We start from the raw sequence: 24,368 nt of genomic DNA on the forward strand, positions 1-24,368 counted from the left end.
CGAATGTTCCAGAGTAATCGCTGGGACCCGTGCGCCTTCCTCAAAGTTCTACATCATTCGCATTACGCATTAGATTGCATAAGGTTCGGCGACAACAGACAGCGGATAGAAGCTTCGATAACATTCTAGAACCGTTCAATACATGTAGGCGCGTTCATCGCTGGGCGATAACATTTGTTAGACGATAAAAGCGCTCACCCGTAAAAAACAAACGACTTCAGGTGTCAGTATGAGATTGTATATGTTAGTAACAGCAGCGCATATTACGTGAAGAACATGTTTAATGAGTGCTATTTGGAGACCAGTTGCATCTACTGGGTTGCTATTTTTAATACTACTTATGCACGAGAAAACTTCAGTGTTGTTCGTAGGCGCCACAAAAAGGGATCTTTCCACAGAAAGCTGTGGTAAATCATTCAGTAAGTAAAGATTTCAAACCGTTTCAGTTTATTTCTCATAATTGTTTTGTGTTGTGTAATCGCTGTAATAATAAAGCTGCCGGAAAAAAGAGGAAGTGCCCTGCGCTTCTGAGCAGAGTATCCTTTGATATAATATCAGCTCATTGCTTAAGTTATAATTTTGCACTGTGCTTCATAATAAGTATAGGCCGAGATACCGACATTGCTGCATATTAAAGCGTACTTTTTCATGCAGACATCAAGTACGGAGTCCTCAATGCCCTGTTTTGCCCATAGAAGGCATCTTGAATCATCTGAAAGGAAAAATAGCCTCTTATAAATATGGAAAATGAATATCAAACCTGTGGCATACAATTTCCAGCTATGTTACCATATGAATACGATACATGATCACTGTACAGCGATACTGAGTGTTAGGGATCCTTTCCGCAAGGACCATTCCAGCCACGGAGACAAAAGCGACTTCACATGATTTATTTTAGTTCTGGGAGTGACTGCGTTAACATTGTATACCAAGAATCCTGCGCAAGATCATAAACAGGATACCCAAAACAACACGTCTGCTTGTTTTAACGATGAATGAGGCCAACTGGGGCGCCACAGTAAATATTCACAAGCCTTGGCTCTCTTCTACAGTGCCTCTGTGAGCCTTCTTCCGCCGAATTTTAGCTTCCTGGTGAAAGTTCGCCTTCCTTCTACCGTTCCACTATACGTGGTCGCTGTCAATAGGGGAGATTGTACACATTTATTCTTAATTAAAATCATGCGGCAGCTCGTGTTTGAACGGGAACTGTCCAAACGTGCGTAGCGTCAAATGACGGTCGGCGTGTTACGGAAAGCCTTAGGCGGGGCAGTGACTCATGTCGCAGTTAAGCTGATACAATATGCATTAGTTATTTATATAGGCGTTAGGAACACGCGCAGTGAGATGCATATGATTTCGTTGGCGAGTATATTCATATAATGCTACGCATATCCTCGTCAATTCTCGTTAAGGGAGGCTACGCTTAATTTGTCTGTGCGACCCGGCGCGGTATAACCGAGGCGGAGCGAGGATTGCTGCGCGCGCATGTCTAAGTAATCTACGATTAGCGACTACTCTCGTTCTTGGTTCCTTTTAGTCACCTTCATTTCTGAATGGTCTCGTGTACAGCAGGCCATCCCATACTGCTTGCTATCCCATTTTTCGCATGGACTGAGGCTTTTGTGGCACCTGCTTAACGCCTCCTTTCTAGGTATGGGGTGTGGGGAGCCGTAAAAGGAGACGGGTTGGAAGAATGTTTTGCTTTGACGCGCTTGCTTTTAACGTGGACCAAGAGCTATTTATCACAGTGCTTTTGATGGCAGCTATTGTTTGAGCCTACAGTGAGCTTGTATTAACGTCGATAGCTGCGTGAGTAGGAATGAACGCATTTCTTGGAGCAGCACAGAAAACGACGTCAACACAAGAAGGAAGGAGAGTGAACGAGCGCCTTTTAACAAGTTTAGTAGCAGAAATGAAAAAGAAAAGAAGACACCATCTGCGAACGTATGTCATTAGGTAACGTGTAATAAATAGGCAAGCATTTCCCTCTCACAATCTAATACCGGTGTCACAGATGCACTTATGATCGCGATCGGGACCAACCGGGACAAATCTACATCCCGATCCGCCTGCTGCACTCGGTCACTTTTTGATCGTGATCGCAATCCGACAATCGGGATTCGTAAATCACGATCACGCTTCATCGCGACTGCAGGTTGATGTCTGCACCCTCTAGTGAAGCATTCTGGACACGCAGAGCAAAAAGTGAAGGCAACTCAATAAACAACATTTAAAAATGTTTTTATCATCAGTAGTAAGCTGTAAAATTAAAATATTGTACAAATTGAACTATATTTTGCTAATATTCAATTGTAGCCATCGCATTACGTGGTTCTGAGAGTTCAGACAGCAAACAATAACCATATATAGATCATTGGGCAGTGTTCTATTATTGATTGAGATCGAGAGATTCGATCGGCATAGGCGCCGATTGCGATAAGGTGGCAGCCTATAACAACGGGACAGACCTTTTGGAAACGCAGTCATAGTGCGCCTTTTGTAAGTGAAAGTCCTCTCTGGAAGTTCGCAATCGTTTCTATCATTGTGCTTGACATGGAGAAAAGCCTACAACCACATGATTTACAATGTGCAGAAAGTTGTAATGGAGGCGCTATCTTCAATAAATTATTGTGGTTGCGCAGGCGCTTGTTGACGCAGTTACCTCTGAATAGCGGTGCAATCCTTTCCAATTTAGAAGTTCCCAGAAAAATACGACACCCACGAAAAAACATTTGGCGATTTTTGAAAAGTGATGATATAGCCCGTGTAGATCTGTCGTGGCTCCAACCATTCTGCGCTTGTTTTCGCCAATACGTTAGTTTCTCTTGAATGATGGGTCTTATGTCATTCAAGCGGCAGCAATGCAAGCGCAAAATAACCTGTGTATTTTAATGGGGGAACACTCCCTGAAAACTACCGTGAACTTTATAGGCACAAGACGTTTTTATGGTCGAAGGTAAAGCATTCATATTTTTCACAAGCTTGGAATGGCCCGACGAATGACTTAATTTTTTTTTAAATTTAGCAATAGAAGCACCACACATGTGTTCACGTTGAAAAATAAACGTAAATTGAGCTACTGCAAATATCTTTCTGTGGGCAACTCGCGTGTGAAATTTGTTATGTCGGCGTGGCCGGCATGATCGCCACGCCGGGCGTTGGGCACGTCGAGACGGCGGACTTAAGAGAGACGCAGACGGCATAGGGGCACCGAGGCTGAGGCCTAGCTTAATAAAAATGGGGCGCCCTAAATAGGCTCAGCGTCGCCATCACAGCGCTCCCTAAGGGCGAGTAAGTTGCATCCTCGAAACCGAAACCCCGATGTCACAAAATTCAAATAGAAATCTCTTTTATTTAAAATCTACAAACGCTGGCATAGTGAAAAGTGGCACAGTCCATAGACATATCCAGCTTTGCTGGACATGAGGGTTTAGTTCGCGTGAGTGCGACCACGTGGCTTACTGACCTTAATCTTTTCAAACTTCCCGCGCTCACGTTGTGATGACGTCAGCAAAATAAAATTAAAAGAATTAAAAGCTATCCCTGCACACTGAACTTCGCCACAATGCTTGTCCTGCCGGCGGTATGAGTATTCTTGATAAGGCGTAGCCACTCGTCGGTTCGAAATGGTAACCATCCTAAGAGCGTTTCGTCGCGGCGAGCGAATATTCCTTCTGGGCTTTTGATAAGGCCCTTTACTCTTGTCCTTTTTCTTTTCATGCTACGCAGTAAACAAGCTAGAGTAATCGCCGGAAGCATTCCACGTGAGTGTTTCTTCAGTCAGCACACATTGTTAACGCCCGAACATCGCAAAGCGTCTACAAGAGAGGCTATCGTGGATGACTTTTCAGTTTGACCTGTCGATTTCTGTAAGCTGCCCCCAATTATTTCTCTAGCGACTTCGCAGTCATGGGCTACCGCAGCAGCTGCAATCCAGATGTGCTTAAGTATTAAGATACAAGAATTGCATGACCCAAGAACTGTGCAAACTGTCTCTGTGTCATCGTCCGTTAGCATGCTATCGCTGAAGCTGCTCAATATATTACATCACAATCGCTGGCGACTGGGCCAGATGCACCTTCTGCTATGACATAACATATATTGCTTACAGTTCCCAAAGTAGTCTCCTGTCACGGTTATGCATGTGCGTGAAGGAAGACTGCTATTTAAATTTATCGCGCAGTAATATATGCGGGATTTGTCTTTTATGCATACTGTCTACCATGTTGCTGTAAAGAATGATGCCGTTCCGCCTTTATAATATAGCCGCAATGTGGACTAGCAAATATCCAAAAAGGCTACTCACATACACAGACCTCGCGCACAACTCCTGACACTTACTCGGATTCAAGCGTTGTGCGACTGCCAGTGACATCCTAACGGAATTTTAAATGATGAATTATGTGGTTTCACGCGCCAAAACCACGATCACCATAACCAAAAACCAAAACCCCGAGGCACACCGTAGTGGGGGTTCCGTTATAATTTGGACCAGCTGGGGCTCTTTAACGCGCTCATCAATCTAAGTGGACGGGTGTTTTCGCATTTTGCCCCCATCGAAATATGGCTACCGTGGCTAGAATCCTATCCGGCGACCTCGTGCTTAACAGCGCAACACCATATCTACTAAGCCACTATGGCGGGTAAAGAACGTTGGCTGTTCGAGGAAGGGGACAATTTGTTCGCGCCATTACTCCGCGGGAATCGGTACTAGGCGTTGAACAATAACACCGTAATGTGCATTCTATTTATTCTCATGGAGTCCGCGTCAAATATTTCAGGCTCGAATCACCCTCTAACGACTGACGACCAGACGTCTCGCTTATATGTGCAGTCGGCTGATAGTTGCCGTGCGCTGGCTTCGGCCACAGGACTTAGTTGACCTCTTTACAACTCTTGCCGACATCCTCGCCTTATTTCACGCCATCGCGTTTCAGTTGAACTCCTTCAAAATGCCTCAATTATTGTCGGCCTATCTCCATATACTGGGGGATTTTTATTAGACGTTGTAACCATAGCTGAGCCCCTTGACCAGGCTGCTAAAAAATGTCATATTATTTTCCTGAGGTCTGGTGCAACCTTCTGCCTTCATGCAATTCATCGAGCTCCTGATTTCCTTGTCACTTATATCCCATTTTGACAACTACGATCACAAGGAAGTCGCCAATGATGTAATGGCCTTGGGACTTATGCCGTTTAAATGAATTCTACCGTGAATATGAGAGCCGCTTTTGGTCACTGCGAACGAAACTATTGCAATATTGAGCGCCATTCTTAAGCATATAAATTCATAGGCTAAATAAATATGCGTATCCCAAGCACTGTGACAATCAATGTAAGCAAAGGTTTCTCTGTTGTTTGCTTTGATTGACGATAATTAGAGGTAATGCTGACCGCGAATGCATAATTTCTTCAGTGTTTAGTGCAATATAGGAGTAGTGCATCGATGGCAAATGTTACCGTCCATGCACCACTGCTGTTTGGCTGCCTAGTACAGAGCATACCGCGAGACGTGTGTTTGCTTGAGGCGTTGTTGTTCGCCTTTCTTTATAACGTATGAGTGAGTTGAGCGGGTTAACGGGGAACTACTTTGGAGCAGTAACACAATTTTTTTATCACCTCCTCCCCCTTCCTCCCCCATTGGTTTCTCTCCATTGCCACAGAAAGTTGTCCCCGAGTATAGGTTGAATAGTGTCGGGCTTGCTGTACTCCAGGGAATGTTTGGTGGTGAGTCGTGGCACTATCCTCTGTCATCTCGAAGAAATGCCTGTCCGTGAATTAAATGCGTAGCCACTGAAAAGCGCGGCCACCGATTCCGCTTTCCATGAGAGCCTCCATAATGGCATAATGAGTTACATAATTTCAGGCGCCTGTGATGTCAAGGAACAATGCCCCAGTGAGTGTTTTGAGACGTTTTTGATGTTGAACGAACGTAACCGAATGAATGACATGGATGAGCGCCCACGCCGGAAGCCAGCCTTAAGTAAACGTTGGTATTTTCCAGGTACCACGCCAGGCGCGCCAAAATCATTCGTTTCAATGCGATGGGGCATCGTAATGAGAAACCTAACGGTAATTTGCCTGGTTTAAGGGGAACCAATCGGCTGAACTTCCATTCACGTGGAAGCTAACGTTTGCGCCAAGACTGGTTGTGATGGTTTAGCAGCATGAATCGTGATTATGCCCAGGATTACCGAGCGTGGCATAGGTAAAGCCGTTCGGCCCAGGTGACGAAAACCGCCTGCAAGTCGCCAGTGGTATTACAAGCCATTCCACCGAAAACATTATATCTATGCGGGAGTCCCGAGGCACAGGGGTCACACATGGTGTAAGTGTGCGTTGGGCCTTCAAGCTGACAAGTCTTGAGCAAGCTTCTTCAGCAATCTCAATCTTTCTTCGACCTTGGTGCAAAGCGAGACATTACAAAGGAATACGCTCTTGCGGTGATGTAACGACTCAGAGAATCGTTTCCGCCTTTGTGGTTGTAGTGCATCAATGCGGAGATGAAAACTCTTTTGCGTCCGCCTTTCCCCTCTGAGATCGTGGATGCATTTAGCTCTCGTCTATATTTTCAACCCGCAGGTGCATGATGATGATTATGATTTAGCTTAATTGGCGCTAGGGCCAGAAATAGCCAAAGAACGTGAGCCGGCGCATCGCTCGTAGTCGCTGTAGTTCGGCTTCAAGTTCTTCATATTTCGGGAAAGGCAGAAAACCGCACGTATCCTCTTGCATAGTTTTTTTAACTTCGTCTTCCAGGCGAGAATGGTTCCCTTTCTAACATACTTTCTACATGTGTGACCGAAATGCCAACCAGTCAACTCGTGGAAGGGTCGTGGAGGAGTATTTAACTAGTCCCTCGATTTTCAGGTATGTGGGAATATCGTCGCTTCTATGTGTTTCGATCTCTAGCAACCATTGCCCGTTTCTGTCGAGACGCCGAGAGACTATGGTCAAAACTATGCACCTGCTGTATTTACCTTACGTAAATATGCCGGACTACCATTGCTGAGGCAATAGAGCACGTGATGTGTGGTAAAGGATGCTAGTCTGCTTACCCTGGCGTCCACCTTCAGACTTTCGAAAGCGGCTGGTGAGCATTCAAATCTCCGGTGAGGATCGTAAGGTGGGATGTTGCATATCACGCATTGTGTAGTCCTTGAAATTTGAAGTGACTTGAAGGAGCAATTTAAAGAGCGACGAAACTGAACGTGAGCTCCTTAGTTTATACAATTAAACAAACGTGCTGGTTGGGGTTGTAAAGCGGGACAGGGTACAACACGTATGTCAGTTGAATTCTATTATATACAATCACCTTGTTCACATCACCACAGGTAGAGGATACGGATGCTTCAAAGCCAGAAATGCGGATAATATTTTGAACGTTAAGTGATCAAACTACGATGTTGGGAAAGTCGTTTTAGAAGACGAAGTGTTTAAAATCTGGTATTCTTAATTTAAGGCTGCGGGCACTCCTCTGCAGTGGAGACGTTTTCTTGACTACCTTGTGGAAGTGCAGCGAGGGGTGGGTTACGGTGTGTGGCGAAGGTTTCAAGCACTGGAGTCCGCGTGTTCAGTTGATGCAGTGCTCTAAGAGCAGCCGGAGTGTCCATTTTGTCAGTAGTATATGCATGACATTCATGAGTAACCTTAGCATAGCAATCACTTGGGGAATTCTTCTCTTGCATATGACCAGCTGCAGCGACATTGTACTTGTAAATGGCGAGTCATGTGCTGAGGCTCTATTGTGTGCAATGTCTTTCGCAGCGCTGGCCACACCTCACTTGATGCAGCATGAATAGCACGGCCGGTTTTTTTTGCTGAAATTCGTGCTCTTATTGCAGATAGATTGAACAGAAGGCGGCATTGCCGAATGAGGAATCTCCCTTGAACTGCAAGAAGATTTTGAAGACTTTCGTTTCCGTGAGTGATGTTGCCTTATTGCAGCAGAACCATCTCTCTGTTATGATCCGTCTTTAGCCATTTAATTTTCTGCTATTTTTTTAGGCGTGGACAGTCTTTTGAGGATGCAGCGTGGGAGCCTTGACAACTTGGGCACTTGAGCGACGTTGCACGGCAAGTGTCATTGTCGTGTCGTTCGGAACATCGTGCGCCTATTGTTGAATTTCGGCAGACAGCTCTTACGTGTCCAATTCTTTGAAAGTATCTGCACTGAAGTAATCTGGGTACGAAAGGCCGCATCCGATCCCGAAAGTGGGCGGCCATTAGGTGTGATGGTAGGCAGTCTGTTTTAAAGACGAGCCTTACACAGGTCGAATTGTCAAGGCGCCGAACTGGCAGTAAGGCAACGCCATCTGTCGCAGGTTTCATTAAAAAAGGCCTGTCGCTGTCGTTAATGGATGCGTCAATATCATAAATAGTACCAGCCGTGGTTTCGTTGTCCTGCGGAATGACGTGGTCGACATTCACGTTGCCCAGGAGCTTTGCTACCATCAAAGCAGGGATTTCGCTTTGGTTTTAAACATCAATAGCCAGGATGTTATTCCGATTGTTAATTCAAATATCCTTTATTTTTGCTGGGACAAGAGCCTCCAGAGAAAAGAAAATCGGTTCTCGTTTATGGCGTTTACCGTTGTCAGCAGGTGTGTCCAGCACAAGGAAAACTGTGTGCGTCGATGGCCTTTGCTTTGGCATGACAGTTGACTTACTTGACGAAGACCGTCCGCTGATGTTGCTTCTCTTGGCCTTGCGGCGTAGCACTCTCTCAAGGCCTTCTTGATATCAGGCATCATCGTTTGAGCAGGCGCACTATTACGTGAGGCTATTCCAAACTTTTCTGCTCCAATTCTGCAGTCAGCCCTCCGCGATTGGTCAAACAGTTTTTCGGACAACCCCCATCTCTCTAGTCTGTCATGCGACGTCACGAAAACTTCAAGATCTCCCAATCTTACATGACGTGTACACAATAATTATGCGTGATTCGAGCAAAATAAATATAAATATTTCAGATGTGAGGCCTTTTCGCCATTACTCCTCTGCTACAGGTCGAAAGGTTTCTGGCTGCTCCCACATCACCTGTCTGTCCGTCGACGTCCCAAAACTGAAAATTTATTTCGTCAAAGTTACGTGTATGGGTTAAAGATGCATAGATATGCCAAAAAAACTGTTTTTTTATATAGCCGACGACTGCCCCGTTCCTAAAGGCATAGAAGATGGCTGCCGCCGATTACTCAAACACTGGCTAGTCGCACATGCCGGAGAGCGTGAGTTTATTTGCCAATAACAAAACAATTTTCTTGGACTTATAACGTTGTCGAGCCCTATTCGGACGTATAGGAAATCGCTCTGCCAACACTTCTTTGCTGAGCATTTGTGTTGGCGGCCTTTTTAACTCTCCGTTGCACGCCGCGATATTATACAAGCCACCGCAGGCTAAGTAAGGCAAAGCGGACCAATCGCAGACGCAGGCACCTCCATCTTCATCCGGTCATCTATTTTCAGTGCACTGGCTCGGCCCCATGGAAACCCTCTCCCCTCTCCCCTTGAACATGCCGATCGTCTCGTGTCAGCCAATTAGGTAAGAAAAACCGATCAATGGAGGCAACGTTATTCGTTTTGAAAGCAAACAAAAGAGACCACCTATAAACATGGAAAGTGTTTCTTTCGGCTGTTCAGGCAACGCTACCAGTCACCACACGATGCTTGCGTCAGCGTGAATTTTGACGTGAGGAGAGTAGAATAAAAGACATATAGGAATAAATTTACGTTCTAGGACCTCAAGAGAGCAAAACAGTGCCCTCGCTGTCAGCCTGACTTGGAGGGCAGTTTCTCGTCCTAGGTATGGTTCTTAGAGAAGTAGCGCCGTCACGTAGGCGTTCTGCCGACTCCACTTCCATTGCCGTGGCAATGGCAGCGGCGTGTCCCAGTAGAACATGAAAAAAAATGAAAATACTGCAGCGCGAAGGACTAGTGGTGACTCTACAAGAGTCACTTCATCGTCCTCTCCCCTTGGCACGTGGAAGTGCCCAAACTACCCCACAGGGGTGAAATGCGTTGGCCCCCGTTTTAGATGGTGTCTGCTTACCTATACCTGTTTCTGAAAAATGACTATAGATTGCGTGCTGATATTGGAGGCAGTGTCATTTATTGCAGTGGTCTTAGCGGCCGCTCGAACCGCATTATGTAGAAAGCTCTTGCTAATTCATCTTGCATTCATTCAGCTAATTCTTGCTAACTTCATCATACGCGGTGTGATGCACAAAAATATATTCCGGCGTCAGCTTCCTATTTGAACATGGTGGGCAAGCGTATGTTCTAATGCGAAATTGCTCTCATTCGTGCTTACTAACTCGGTGCACGAGCCAGTACTCGTAAAGAGAAACAGATTTATCGGCGCTAGATAATTATTGCTAATAAAAACATGAGTGATCCTTGCCTCAGGCTTGAGCCTCGGTCTGTTCTGGTTGTGAAACAATGCTTGAATTCATCTCACGCCTAAACATTCTTGCGAAGCTGGGCGCAACAACGCGAGACTCACCCTGCCTACACAAGATGGCATGCCAAAGACGAACAAAAAAAAAGAAAGATTCTAAATGAACAAAAAATCAGTGTCATTTTCTACGAAACACGTAATAGTATAAGACATTGGGAGAGAGCTGTGACACAAAAGTGAAATGTCTATCTTACGTCATCCACGAAATACGTGAGGCTGGCAAGTGTACAGCCATGGATTTGCTCAGTTGTGTTTAAGCACCAATGCAGCTGGTAAGACACGCCGCACCTGGCCTCTGTGGTTGAGACCCTGGTGTGCTCCAACGCGCGTGGCGGGAATCCACCTAGGTGCTGAGATCTGCCTTGATATCATTGTGTGCACAACCGTAGGGCTGAGACATCTCCTAATTTAGAGATTTCCCATCCACACTAAATCATGGCGGTATGGAGCCCCTATTTGGACGCCAAAGCGTCAAATGACCCGCTGAGTGGAAATCCTGGCGTCTGTCTTCTGTAGTACCAAAACGGCATCGAAACTCGACGCCACGTACATCACGGGCGCTCCACAAAAAAGTTACATTGACTACAACGTTACGTCACGAGCTGCGCCTCGAGGAAGCAAAGCGCGTGAAAGGGGACACCTGCGGTGTCATACGGTGAGTGACAGGTCAGAGCATCGTCTCGATGCCACGTCATGTTCCCTCTCGCTGTCGATATGGGTGCTCCTCGACGGAGCAGAGCCAACTCGTCCAAGGTAGCAGACATGTGTACTCTGCTTTATGACGTCATGCCACTCGGGCCGTATTTTCCCCTGTCAAGCCCAACGTAGCGACAGCACTGGCGTTAAAATCACACCGGTTTACCCGGGAGTATCCTCGTTAAATTCTGTGGCCGCCGAGCAACCTAGCATGACTTCATGGAATGAGGTTTTAGGGACCTCTTTTGGACCCCTGTGTTTTGGACCCCCCATGGGCTTTTCGCGCTCGCGGTCGCTGGGGACACGCAGTTCCCGCCTTATTTTGGATAGCGTACTTACATTCCCCACGGCCGCTGGCGCCGGCGCGACGAGGAAATGGCGCGCGCGGCTCAGGTTTCGCCTTGCGCCGCGCGAAGGAACAGTATCTGAGGAGCGGGCTCCTCTCACGATCTCTCCGGATTCTCTCTCCTTCAGCATCAAAGGTACGCGGGCGCCTTCGCCCGACAGATGGACTTTCGGTGCTCTTGGCTGTCGGACATGCGGACCAACTTGGTCCCGCGCCTCTCTGAGCAAGGCGGCCACCCTCCTGTGTGGCGAACCTGCTCAAAAGAGCCAGCGTGGCAGAGTACACTTCCCGGTAGCTGTCGCCCGTAGTCTTATACTGCCACCCTAGTGCCGTTTTCCTGTATTGTACGCGCATTTTGTACACAACAGGGAATAAACGCCCATTTGTTCATACCACGTCTGGAGTGGTCTTTACGCCTTGCCGGTGAGTCAGCGAACCCACCGCGGCGCCCCTTTCCCTGTGCTGCGGAGTGGGGACGAGCTACGGGTCTTCTTAGATCATAGCTAACCGGGGAGGGCAAATTATCATGAAGCCCCACGTATCTGGGGCCCAAAGGTGGGGCTTCGGCATGGCGTCGGAGCAGCACCTTTGCGGCACCCGTCGCAGCCGGAGTCCTTGGTCGCTGACCTTCTGTCGTTTGAGGCAGCGGGCACTGCTTTAAGTTTTAGGGATACTACTCGTGGCCACCCCATGCTATCACATGCCAGGTGCGACCGCCTGGGGACGCCCATTGGTCAGTCGAACCGTTCCCCCAGCGACACCCTACGATCCAAGCAGAGCGAGCCCTGTAACTCCTCAGCTGCTTCGGCGTTTTCCCGAGCAGAAGCCATCCTGTTCCGCCGGCGACTGCGATCCGCTATCCGGCCTCAGTTGGCCTTGAGAGCAACCTGTTCGCGGCACCGTGGGTCGGCCTCCCATAGGCCTGGTCGACGTTTCTCCACCGTTCGCCAGTCCCTTTGGGCCACGAGCGGCTACATCCCGGCAGGCACCCTGTGAGCCTCGCCCGGACCAATCGCCGCTGCAAAACTCAGCCGTGCAGTGGCTATCATCGCTGATGGAAGTGGCGCAATCTCAGGCTAGTGTGAGGCCTCCCGTGGTGCACCCTAGACCCCCTAGCCCAGCCCTGCCGAGCAACTTTAAGGTACATGTTCCGACATACAGCGGTTACTCAGACCGCATGAGCGCTACAGAATACCTGGAGTGACCATGCCAATACCAGAAACGATGAGGATGGAAGACAGCGTGTTAATAGGCACCATATTGACTGCCTCACTGACCGCCCAAGCTGCGCGGTAGTACCGCCTAGTCGGCCAGCGCGCTCGTAACAAGGATGAGTTTAGGACTCTGTTCAGCCATGAATTCCTCTCTCCTGACTATGAGTGGCGCATGCGGTGCGAGTTGGAGCTTCAAACCCAACACAGGGACGAATCTCTCTGCACGAGTACGTGAGAGCCATGCAGGAACTTTGTCTCCTACCAGAGCACTTGGCATCGAACTCTGAGAAGGTGAAGCGGTTGATTCGGGAACCCATCCAACCTTCGCCGCTTATCTTCGAAACGGCCGGCTCCACGACCTGGACGATTTGACCGCTGAAGCAAAGCGTATTCAGGATGACATTCTAGCCACACGGGCCTACCGCTCGCCACCGCCAGCTTTGTTGTCACTTGAACCCTGGTGCGCTTGGAACGGCGGCAACGTGCCGCCCGCCCTTTTTCGGCAAACCGACGCAACGGCAGCCCGCGTTGGAGAAACGGAGCGAGGCGCGAGGGAGCTTTCTGACCGCGCTTTTTACCTGTACTCGTACGCCAGGTGCGCGCGCACAGTCGCCCAGCGCAGCCCAGCACGAAACTGGCACCGCCGTAACGGCGCCGAGGTGGAAACGTGGCTCAAGAGAACACACCGCCGGCGCGCAGCGCGCCGCGGGCAGCTCGTCCTGCACGCAGCGTCGTCTGCTACAACTGCAATGAGAAGGGGCACATTGCCCGGGAGTGCGCAAACCCCCGCGCTACCGAAGGGCACAATCACCCGACGCGCAAAGCGGGCGCCACCGGTGACTCTACATTCACCGGCGGTTCCAGGAACAAGGGGTTCCTTAGCCCCAATGGCGTGTAGGGTCGCAAGTGATAACCCGTCGCCAGCCCCCTTCCTTGCGCTCACGATCGCTGGTCGAACGTTTGCAGCGCTACAGGACAGCGGTGCCACCGGCTCGCTGTTTGGGGAGGAAGTGTTGGCTAACTTACTCTGGCACTTACTCCGTCTGCGACACTGCAACACCACCTTCCATCTTGCGAGTGGTGCCCTAGCCTACCTTGTGGGGCTCGGCGAAATTGGTTGTGCGCTGGGAGGAGTGCGTACGCCGTCACAGGTTCGGGTACCTCCCTGGTCTGTCCGTTCACGTGGTAGTAGGCCGAGACTTTCTGGCCCTTACAGGGATCGTGATAGACATTGCTATCAATGGATACAGGGAGGGCCGTTGTGCGCCCCTGAAACCTTTTGCGCATTTCCCTGTCGCTTCAGTGGCACCAAGAGCCCCAGACGCGACACCACGGCGGGAGAAGGAACGAATCCCATTCACCTCCCCGACTCCGGCTGTTATAAAGCCGGGGTTACGTGGCCCCTCGTTTGCCAGCGAAGCGAGCAGAGCTCGTTGCGAGACTCATTCTCTCGAGCCGAGCGCAGCGCTAGCGGATAGGATTTCACGTAGTCCTAGGATCGCAAGCGCGTGCGTCAGAACGAGCCATTCACTGCCGCCTTGCCTTGTAGTTTCTCGGAACGTGAGAAGGCGCGCCTGTCATCGCTGCTGAACTATGTTCACGCGATTTTTACAGATCGGCCGGAACGCACCACTGTTGTGCGACACCGGATCGACACAGGCGACGCGCTACCATGGAAATGCAATCCTAGGCCCCTAAATGTGGCCAAAAGGAAAGGTATAGACCTCGCAATGGAACAAATGATCGAGACTGGGGTAATCCGCCGATCTAATAGTCCGTGAGGTTCCCCGTTAGTGCTGGTCCCGAAAAAGGGCGGCTCCTCTCGCCTTTGCGTGGACTACCGCCGACTCAATGAAGTCACTCGGAAGGATGCTTACCCTATCCCGAGCATTGACTCAATCATGGCGAGCCTAGGTGGTGCACGTTACTTTACCACTCTAGATGCTAGCCGCGATTACCTGCAAGTGCAGATGTAGCCAAGGTACGCGGAGAAAACCGCTTTCGCCTCGCATAGAGGCTTGTACGAATTCACTAGCATGCTGTTTGGCTGCTCGGGCGCTGCAGCGACATTCCAGAGATTGACGGACAAAGGTCTGGGAAGGGCAAAATGGCAATACGCCCAGCCTACCTAGACGATATTGTTCTCTTCTCTCGTACCTTGTAGGAATAATTCCCCCACTTGGAGGACATCCTCGGAAGGCTGCACGCTGCCGGGATGACTCTGAGTCCAAAGAAAGCTCAGATCGCAGAGACCCGTGTCTCACTGTTCGGCTTTACAATAGACGAATGCCGTGTTTTGCCGAGCGAGGACAAGGTCCGAGCTATCCACGAGTACCCAACCCCGGCGAACATACAGGCCCTCAGGCGCTTTTCGGGCGTGGTAAATTACTGCCGCAGTTTGGGCCCAACTGCGCCGCTCTACAGGCTCCTTTGACCTCGTGGTTGAGGAAGTATACAAGCAGCACCTGTGGTCCCCAGCAAGTTGCTGCCTTCAGAGCTCTCTCTATAGCTCTTATGGACACAGCCGAGATGAAGCTGCTCGACTTGAATGGGGAATTCGTAGTCCAAGCTCAGGCGACCGACCTGGGAATGGGTGCGGTGCTGCTCTAAAAATATGATGACCTTCTTCGGCCAGTGGTCTTCGTCAGCCGGTCGTTGACGCCCGCAGATCGTAACTATTCCGTGACCAAACGTGAGTGTCTAGCGATAGTGTTCGCTCTGCGAAAGTTCGATCAATACGTCGACGGAGTGCCTTTTGTTGTTGAAACGGATCACATGGCGCTCGCCTGGCTGAAGCACTTGCGCGAGCCCTCAGGTCGCCTCGCACGCTGGGCGTTCATCATCAGGAGCTGCTGGAAGCTCAGCGGAACGACCCATTTTGTCACCAAATCGCAGACGAGCTCGAAAAAGAGCCCAGCTCCGAAAGAGAGCGATGTGGCAACGCCGATGGGCGCGAACTGACAGCTGGTATTGCTGTTTCCACCGGGTGCCACGCAGTTGGTATTGCTGCAGGCACGTTGGATTTGTATCTGCTGGATGCTGACGGAGTGCTCCTGCGCTATATCTCATCTGAAGAGGCTCCTCTTGAGTCTTTAAGATGGTGATTCCCCACAGTCTACAGAGGGCCACATTGAGTGAGCTATTTCCATGACTCGTGGTTGGTCGGACACCGATCGAGAGCCGATCGAGAGCCAGCTACCCTGCCAAATCGCTGCCTGTGACGTTATAGGAGCTATTCCAAAAAGACGCCAAGGTCACACAATCCTGCTGGCCGTCACAGATCATGTCATGAGGTCGGTGAAACTTTTTTTCCTTCGGAAGCTAATGGCACGCGTAATATGGGACAAGTCGCTCAAGGTATTCACCCGCTTTGGCTTTCCGGCGGAGCTGATCACTGACAACACGTCCTATTTCACGGCCGAGGTTTTCGTCGATGTCTGTGCCGCCTTTGGCATAAAGCACCGCAAAACAACGACTTCTTACCCTCGGGCTAATTCCACCGAGCGGATGAACCGAAATGTAAAGCCCTAGCTCGCGGCCTTTGCCCGGCAACATAGGGACTGGGACGCATGTGTCCGCGAGATACACGCCTGTTTTCCTCGACTTCGGGAGAGGGCTGCCAAACCCCACGGATCTCGCTTTGCGAACCGGCAGCGGGACGGACGCCGCTGCGTCGTGTCTCTCCAATTACGCGGTGCAAGTGCGCGCTTGGATGAGCGAGGCCCTTTCTCTTGCCCGCAAAAACCTGGCGAAAGCACGCGCTGGACAGAAGGCTAAATACGACCGGTCGCATAGAGAGGTACATTATCAAGTGGGCGACCTCGTCCTCAGACGGAATAATGTGCTCAGTGACGCAACAAAGGGCACCTCAGTCTCTCTGTCGGCCACGTCGTCGGGCCCATACCAAGTGAAGACAAAATGTCACCTCTTGTGTATGAGCTTGTATACTCAAATGGTAGACCATCCGGCGGTCCAGTAAACGTTTCTGACTTCAAACCATTCGTTGCCAGAAGCCGCAACTGGGAAGATGAAGATACACAGCAAGCGCAAACGAGAAAGACGGCGGATCTCAATGCGCACTCGCCGGTATAACTTGCGAAAACGCTCTTAGTCGCCACTTCTCGCTGGTAGGCAGAGGTTTCTTATCCCCTCCGAGCTGGCAAGTCGAGAGGTGGGACTATAGTGTGAACGCACGCGTTTAAGCGGGCGCGAAAAAGGCACTCATTAGCCAAATAACACGGTTTTTCCTAGTGGACAGTTCCTTCCGAGGGCCATGGTAAATCAAACTGATCCACAGTGAATCACTCTCTGACCAATTACGGGCAGTCCAGAAGGCCCGCGATGTGGCTGAAGGGCTCGGCCTGACAGTCCCAACGTGGGAGCGGCCCGCGTCAACGTATGGTTGACCTTCAGGACCCAATAAAGTTCTCCATACCATACATACCATACGAGCCCACCGGTGTAAGCTGCGAAAGCGGACCTGCCCGCTTCCTTACTGCTCATGCCCGGGGAACCCTATCGTGCAGTGGCACTCGAATGACATGAAAGGCGCGGTTAGCGTTTCAGCGCTGGACGGAAGGGCGTATGAGGCTACCATAAGCCCAATATGCCCCTTTCATTGAGACTCCTCCTCCCCTCTGGCAGCCACCTGCAAAGGTGAATGCCACAAAGCGATGCGTCATTTCGCACGCTGACGGAAGCAGGGTTAGCTGCGTGTTCTGTGTATGAACATTGTCATCGGGCTGTCAAATTCACTGTTGGTATGGTGTTAGTATCATCGCAGTATGAACTTAGTTGTTTGAAGTGTTAATGTTATTAGACTTGTGCTACACAGACGCCCAGTGACGTAGCAACGGGGGGAGCCGGGGTGCCGTGGGCCCCGGGTGCAAGGGTTCAGAGGGGGGGGGGTGTCATATACGTTTGAAGATACCCGGAAACTGTCGATATCCTCACCTTCCTCGACTACACCCGGGGGGGGTGCAGGGGGGATGACAGAAGACCTATGGGCCCCAGGTGCCAGACGACCTAGCTACGCCACTGCAGACGCCTACATCGAACCCGCTCAACCCGCCTCGAGGACGTCGACCGACTCGTCCAGGTCTCACGGGAGCCGTCGCCGCCACCGCAGGCACCTCCAGTCGCAAGCCGTCCGGGAAGCCAAGACGGTTGCACTCGCTCCTGAGACCACAGCACGACCCTTGGTCCAATGTACTTCTGCTACCTCCACAGTGCTGTCCCGGTGCTGTCGTTACCTTCGTCTCCACAGCCAGGTACCCGTTGCCTTCACGACGCCATGTTGCTACGTGGGCCTTCCGATCCGGCTCCGAAGCGCCACTTGGCTTCACGTCGGTGAAACGCTGGAAAGAACAGAGAAATGTGGAGAACGGGATAAACGGGCGAGAGATCCCACGCATCTTTCGCGGCCGCACCGTGTCACCCATTGTTGTGGCCTTGGGCCGAGCAGTCATGACCCCTGAGCCTTCGGCAGTGTGCTGCGGCGTCTGCACTCTGCTGGGGCTGTGCCGGTTTCATGACTCCAGCGGGGTGCACAAGCTTCACGTCAAGAAGACAGAGCCAGCCACCGGGGAGCCCGGGATGGATTATGCCGCACAGGTGCTGAAGAACACGGACCCGAACGTCAACCCTGCCCTGTTTCGTTTCGCTGTCGACGCACTCACCTGGGACCCTGCGTTCCCGGCAACCATCGTGGCAGCTGTCCAGCAGGTGACGGCGCTGGCGCCCCTCAACACCTCTGTCCTTCCGCCCCGAGCCGGGGACACCGACCCGCCTGGAGAGAGTCTCGACTTCGATATTCTCGCTTAAGGTAATAAAACAAGTGAGACGTCAGCTTCGCCTTTGATTCCGGTCGGCTACCTTATGGGCCGGCCCGAGTCTTCAGGAGGGGGGTTGTGAGGACCCCTTTTGGATCCATATCTCCTGTTCACGCGCAACTTGGGCCATTCGCCCTCGCGGTCGCTGCGGATACGCAGTTACAGCCTTATTTTTGATAGCGTAATTACATTCCCAGCGGCCGCTGGTGCCGACGCCACGCGGAGCCTGCTGCTTGCGCGTACGGCTCACGTTAAGCCGTGCGCCGCGCATAGGAACAGTGCCTGAGGAGCGGGCCCCTCTCGCCCTCTCTTAGGCTTCTCTCTCCTTCAGCATCGGAGGTACGTGGGCGCTTTCGCCTGACGGATTGACTTTCGGTGCACTTGGCTGTAGGACGTGCGGACGCACTTGGTCCCGCGCCCCTCTGAACAAGGGGGCCCCCTTCTGTGTGGCGGACCTATTCGCAAGAGCCAGCGTGGCGGAGCACACTACCTGGGAGCTTTCACCCGTAGTCTGCTGCTGCTAAACCCTAGTGCCGTTTTGCTCTAGTGTACGCGCATTTTGTACATAACAGGGAACAAACCCCCATTCTTTGGAACCACGGCTGAAGTCGTCTCTACGCCTTGCCGGTGAGTCAGCGAACCCACCGCGCCGCCCCTTTGCGTGCGCTGCTGAGTGGGGACGAGCTACGTGTTTCCTGAGACATTAGCTAGCCGGGCCCAGGCACGTTAGCCTGAAGCCCCACAGGGTACACAGGGCGTGTGCTATCTAGAAGACGTTGACGGAGTTGGCGAAAGGGAACACTGCTGTGCCGCTAGCGCACCAGGTGCACCAGGTGCAACGCGTCATCCGATGGGTATCTGCGCGTCAAAGGCGTGCAGCGTTGGTATCGCAGACTTCTGCTGTTTGCCGGTTCGGTCAGCACGTACCGCCATGGCACAATACTCACAGCTCAAATCTCAAAGGACCGCTAAAATCCGTATATCTTCTATCGGAAACTGGAATGATTCTCTTGATAATGTTATGGTCAAGATATGCAGGATTACAGTTCCTCTCATTTATTGCTTAACTATTGTAATGGAAGGTTTCAGCAAATCCTGCATCAGTCATCTTTTTTTTACTTTATTTACAACTGCAGAAAAGCGCACTCCGAAAGAAAGCAATATAGAAAGCATAAACACAGTCTAAAATAGGCTGCCCTGGTTTTGAAAATTTTCAGTTGAGAATGTTGACTCCTGCTTTTCATTTCATATGTACAATTATGCATGGGAACTGACCTGTCAAGTTTTATTTCATATACCGCTGTGTCCCAAAGAAGTGTACGTCCTAGAGAATGTCCGGATTTCAGTATTTATGTAGACAGTGTTACACGGAACATGCTAATGGCTCTTTGACTTCTCAAGCTTGCGAAGTGTGTGATATCCATGCACTTGTTACAAAGAAAAGCACAAGCCGATCATTTCTTCTGCACAGTTGAATGAAGATGATGGTACATCATAATTATTAGCATAGGGACTCTTTATGCACAATATATCATCCTAAACCCCAAATAATAGGCAGGTTTAGATTTTGCTTTAGCATACCTGTTTGGATGCTGAGAAGAACATTTGCACACGGGAAGCGCGACGCCCTGCTATTCATTTGTGCTCCCTTGAGCTCTTTTATATTTATGTATTAATATAATAATATGTAAGCCGGCAATTTGCATCCTGTAACTTAGGGTATACAAAGTCTAAGAATTCCTATTTTCAAACATCAGCTACGCTAATTTCTTCAGAGCTCTGACTACATCTCCTTTAAATACACAGAATACCATGACGTTGCGAAACGTACTTATAGAGATTATCATGACGACATTCGTCAAGTGTAATTTTACAATTTATGGATGACGTAAGAAGCTGTATTCTACAGATCATAAACTTAGTCGTAAAGTAGTTTGTCGTTATTATGCAAAGTAAGCCAACACAAACACAGATTGCGTCTAATAATATTACATTCCGCTTGTAATTTAGTTGCGAAAAAAAATGCTTCATAATTTCTCAACGTAGTAATGATTCCAGAGAATATATAACACTGATTGAAATTATTTTCAAGAGCTGTATGAATCGGCTATGCGGCATGTGTAAGGAGAATATACAACATAAGATACACACATGACAGCCAATTTGAGTAATGCAATTAATCATTAATTTACCCATCTGTGCTGTACGAATTGATGAGAACTCCTGTGGTTCACATACCCTACCGTGAGACAAATCATAGTCCATCAAATAGTCAGGACGTTATGATAACTGGCATATATGTATCAAACAACATATTCCTACACATGTTACCAGACAGAACTAAGACCGTTACGAAGAAGTTAGCACTGCATGGTACAGTAGGTGAATTTTCTATCCAACGGAAGGAACATATAATCTGTCCGACAAGTTGCACACAGCTTCATGCTAGCAAGGGTTCTAGTAAAGGTAATAAAAAGCGAGCTGGCACAAACATTTCAAGTCATAGCGCTGGATCATGACACGGACATGAAAGACGACAGGGCGTGCGCTATTTAGCGCATGTCCTGGCGGCGCATGTCCTGCCGTCTTTCATGTCCATGTTAAGATCCAGCGCTATGACTTAATTTGATGCAACGAACCAACTAGACCAAAAATTTGCACTGCTGGTATAAACATATCTCGAAATCACCTGGTGGCTTTTGAAAGTTGCCATATGTTATTTGCGATATATTAAAGGGACCTGTAAAAAAGGAAACACGCGTGTCATTATTTTGTGATGAAAGTTATTTCATGTTACAGAAGAAACAAATATTTAGGACGGTCACAATGCCGCTGAATTCTATTCCGAAGGTTTATTAGAATAGTTAAAAGATTATACGAACAATAAATATGTGGGAATACATGGTAAATGAATGTGAAAGCATCGTTACCCTATAACAATGTTTTTCTTGTCTAGGCGAAGAGATGCCTTCTTTTAGGGTCCCGTATAGCGACACCAATATCATTTAACTATGCATGGAATCAATTCTACCACCTGCAATTCTCTGTCATACAGTTGTCGTGCCGTCATGGTCATGGCCTAACTTGGCCAGTGGGCGTAAAAGCAAAATGAGGCGATCCTGAAGACAATAGTTATCTGAGAATGCCCACCACAGCGTGTAAAAAGTGTGTTTCACAGTAGCTTGAGTCGATATTACTCGGTGGCAAGTGACATCTCTCCAGAGAAACTACCAATTGTAAATAAAGGCTTCTTCATCAATACGGTCATGTAGTAGCGACGGTGAATGATACAGCTGCAAATCTGTAAATGACGAATGTAACTTTTGTTGCGGGAACTTGTGGCCAGAAAAGCAAGTTACACGCAAAACAGCGATAGTCACAGCGGCGAACACGATTGGCAATCGTCGAAATCTCATCTGCTGGTCAAGCGCGTCGGCTTTTATACATAAGTCATCGAAGGTACCAGTGTAATCACTGTTGCCCGCCTGTCTTCGTGAAAGTTCTTCACAGTTCGCGTCGCCCACACACGCCATCAGATTTCACAAGGTTCCGTGATGACAGACAACGGGTAGAAGCATCAATAACGTTCCAGTAACTTGCGATAGCTGCAGGCACGCCCTGCGCTCAGCTATAACATTTGTTAGATGAAACGCCGTCACCGGATAAACAAATACACGTGTCAATGTGGTGTGTGGCGATATTCCTACATTCCTTAAATGTTAATCGCATTACCCGACGGTAATGGTGAGATGGGCCCAGAATGGATTTGTTTTATTTTTCCCTGATAAAAAACAGTATATATCATATGACAAAGAAAAATAAGTGCCTTGAAATGCGTACTGCAGTAACAAAAATCCGCCGGAGTAAGTGAACGAATACAAGGGTTCGTCTTGATAACTTTCCAAATACTTAGGAGGCGATCATCACGAACACTCGTTTGAGATCCACATGTCCGTCCACAGGTCCTTTCAGCGCATCATGCCGACAGCTCGGAATGGAATTGAAATAGTTTAAAGATCAACTGAGCGTTTAGTTCTTGCAGAGCTTAAGAAGCGTGATTCGCGCAGTAAATTAATGATTAAAAATAACATTCCTATACTTGGATATCAACAAATTGTTACGTGCCTGCAATTTGTGCTTTCTAATAACGAGACCAATCTAGGAGCGCTCATGCACATATCTCACATCTGTTATAACAACGCGTGAGCGTGTGGCCCTAGATACCGTCCGCACTTTTAACTGTCACACTGGTGTTACCAGCGACATTACACGCAGCGCACCTAATCAAAGTGCACCTTGAGCAGTGGTGTACTGGGCGCGTTATTTTCCTGATTACACCATTGGACCAGTAGAAGGCGCACTGAAACGCACTCGAATTATGTCATTTACAGAGTTGAGGTCCCTACTGCGGCTAAATCTTGCACGCACATCTTGTCACCGCCATGACCACGACCAGTTTCTTTGAGCAAATAGAGTTAAAACTCCGCCTGCAAATAGCAGCGCCGCAACACACGGCCCGACATATGGCGGAGATAGTTTTAAGTAGCGGATCCTGCGATTTCCCGTGTTCAGCTCTTGACATGAAGATAAACTGGCGTGCTGGAACCTAGGGGCGTGTGCAGTCCTCGTGGCTCGTATGGTCATGGGCGATCTAGCGAACGCATTGGGCTGAAAAAAAAAACGTTGATGCAGACGCACGTATTTTATCGCCGAATATGGCGATCTAGGTTCATGGCCTCTATCGCCTTCGCGGCAGCATATTTTATTTGTACACTCAAACCGCAGCAACGCTTTCTGGCCAGCCCTCCTATTCCAATTGGACTAATAAAGCTAACATGTCCCATGTCATACAGTTGTCGTGCCGTCATGGTCATGGCCTAACTTGGCCAGTGGGCGTAAAAGCAAAATGAGGCGATCCTGAAGACAATAGTTATCTGAGAATGCCCACCACAGCGTGTAAAAAGTGTGTTTCACAGTAGCTTGAGTCGATATTACTCGGTGGCAAGTGACATCTCTCCAGAGAAACTACCAATTGTAAATAAAGGCTTCTTCATCAATACGGTCATGTAGTAGCGACGGTGAATGATACAGCTGCAAATCTGTAAATGACGAATGTAACTTTTGTTGCGGGAACTTGTGGCCAGAAAAGCAAGTTACACGCAAAACAGCGATAGCCACAGCGGCGACCACGATTGGCAATCGTCGAAATCTCATCTGGCGGACCCGAGATCAGGCGGACCCGAGAGCATCTACGCGACGTGGCTTCACAACCGCACGGTCCTCTAGAGTTTGTAGTCTCAGACGTCGAACCACCTTTTCCAGAGCTACGACGAAGCACACGGCAACGTCGCAAGCCCTGTCTGCACCCATTGCCTAAGAAACGTTGAACTACTTGTTTATAAAGAAAGGGAAGATGTGGCAGAGCTGCCAGCAACGCGGCATCGTGACTTGTGATGTCACGCTCCTGTTCCTATATATACCCGCGTCCGACTGGCAATAAACGTTGTTCTTCACCGACAACCGGCCTGATTACAAGTTCAAGTGGGTAAGCAGTTTTATAGATATTTATACAGTACCAGTGGCATCCACGACGATAATGGAATCGAGATGTCTAGAGGAATATGAAATCCCACAAGTAACGCCGGAAGAAGTATAGAAAGCCTTGGGAGCTATGCAAAGGAGGAAGGCGGCTGGGGAGGATCAGGTAACAGCAGATTTGTTGAAGAATGGTGGGCAGATTGTTCTAGAAAAAGTAGCCGCCCGGTATACGCAATGCCTCGTGAATTCGAGCGTACCGGAATCTTTGAAGAACGCTAACATAATCC

General features: G+C 49.3%; 1 protein-coding gene across 4 annotated transcripts in view; it reads right to left on the reverse strand.

Moving 5' to 3' along the window:
* Positions 1–417: 417 nt before the first annotated feature.
* LOC142590574 (uncharacterized) overlaps positions 418–24,368 on the reverse strand; it is a 197,943-nt gene continuing 173,992 nt past the window's right edge. For 3 of the 4 annotated variants that reach the window (XM_075702861.1, XM_075702859.1, XM_075702860.1), the window contains 2 exons: positions 21,233–21,283; positions 419–712 (listed from right to left, as the gene is read on the reverse strand). In XM_075702861.1, the coding sequence (XP_075558976.1) occupies positions 567–712; positions 21,233–21,283 (197 nt within the window). In that variant the 3' untranslated portion in view covers positions 419–566. Of the gene's footprint in view, positions 713–21,232; positions 21,284–24,368 lie in introns of all 4 variants that reach the window. The other variant, XM_075702862.1, reaches the window with a different exon arrangement.

This window comes from Dermacentor variabilis, chromosome 8, assembly GCF_050947875.1.
Source record: "Dermacentor variabilis isolate Ectoservices chromosome 8, ASM5094787v1, whole genome shotgun sequence".
In the NCBI taxonomy this organism is placed as follows: domain Eukaryota; kingdom Metazoa; phylum Arthropoda; class Arachnida; order Ixodida; family Ixodidae; genus Dermacentor; species Dermacentor variabilis.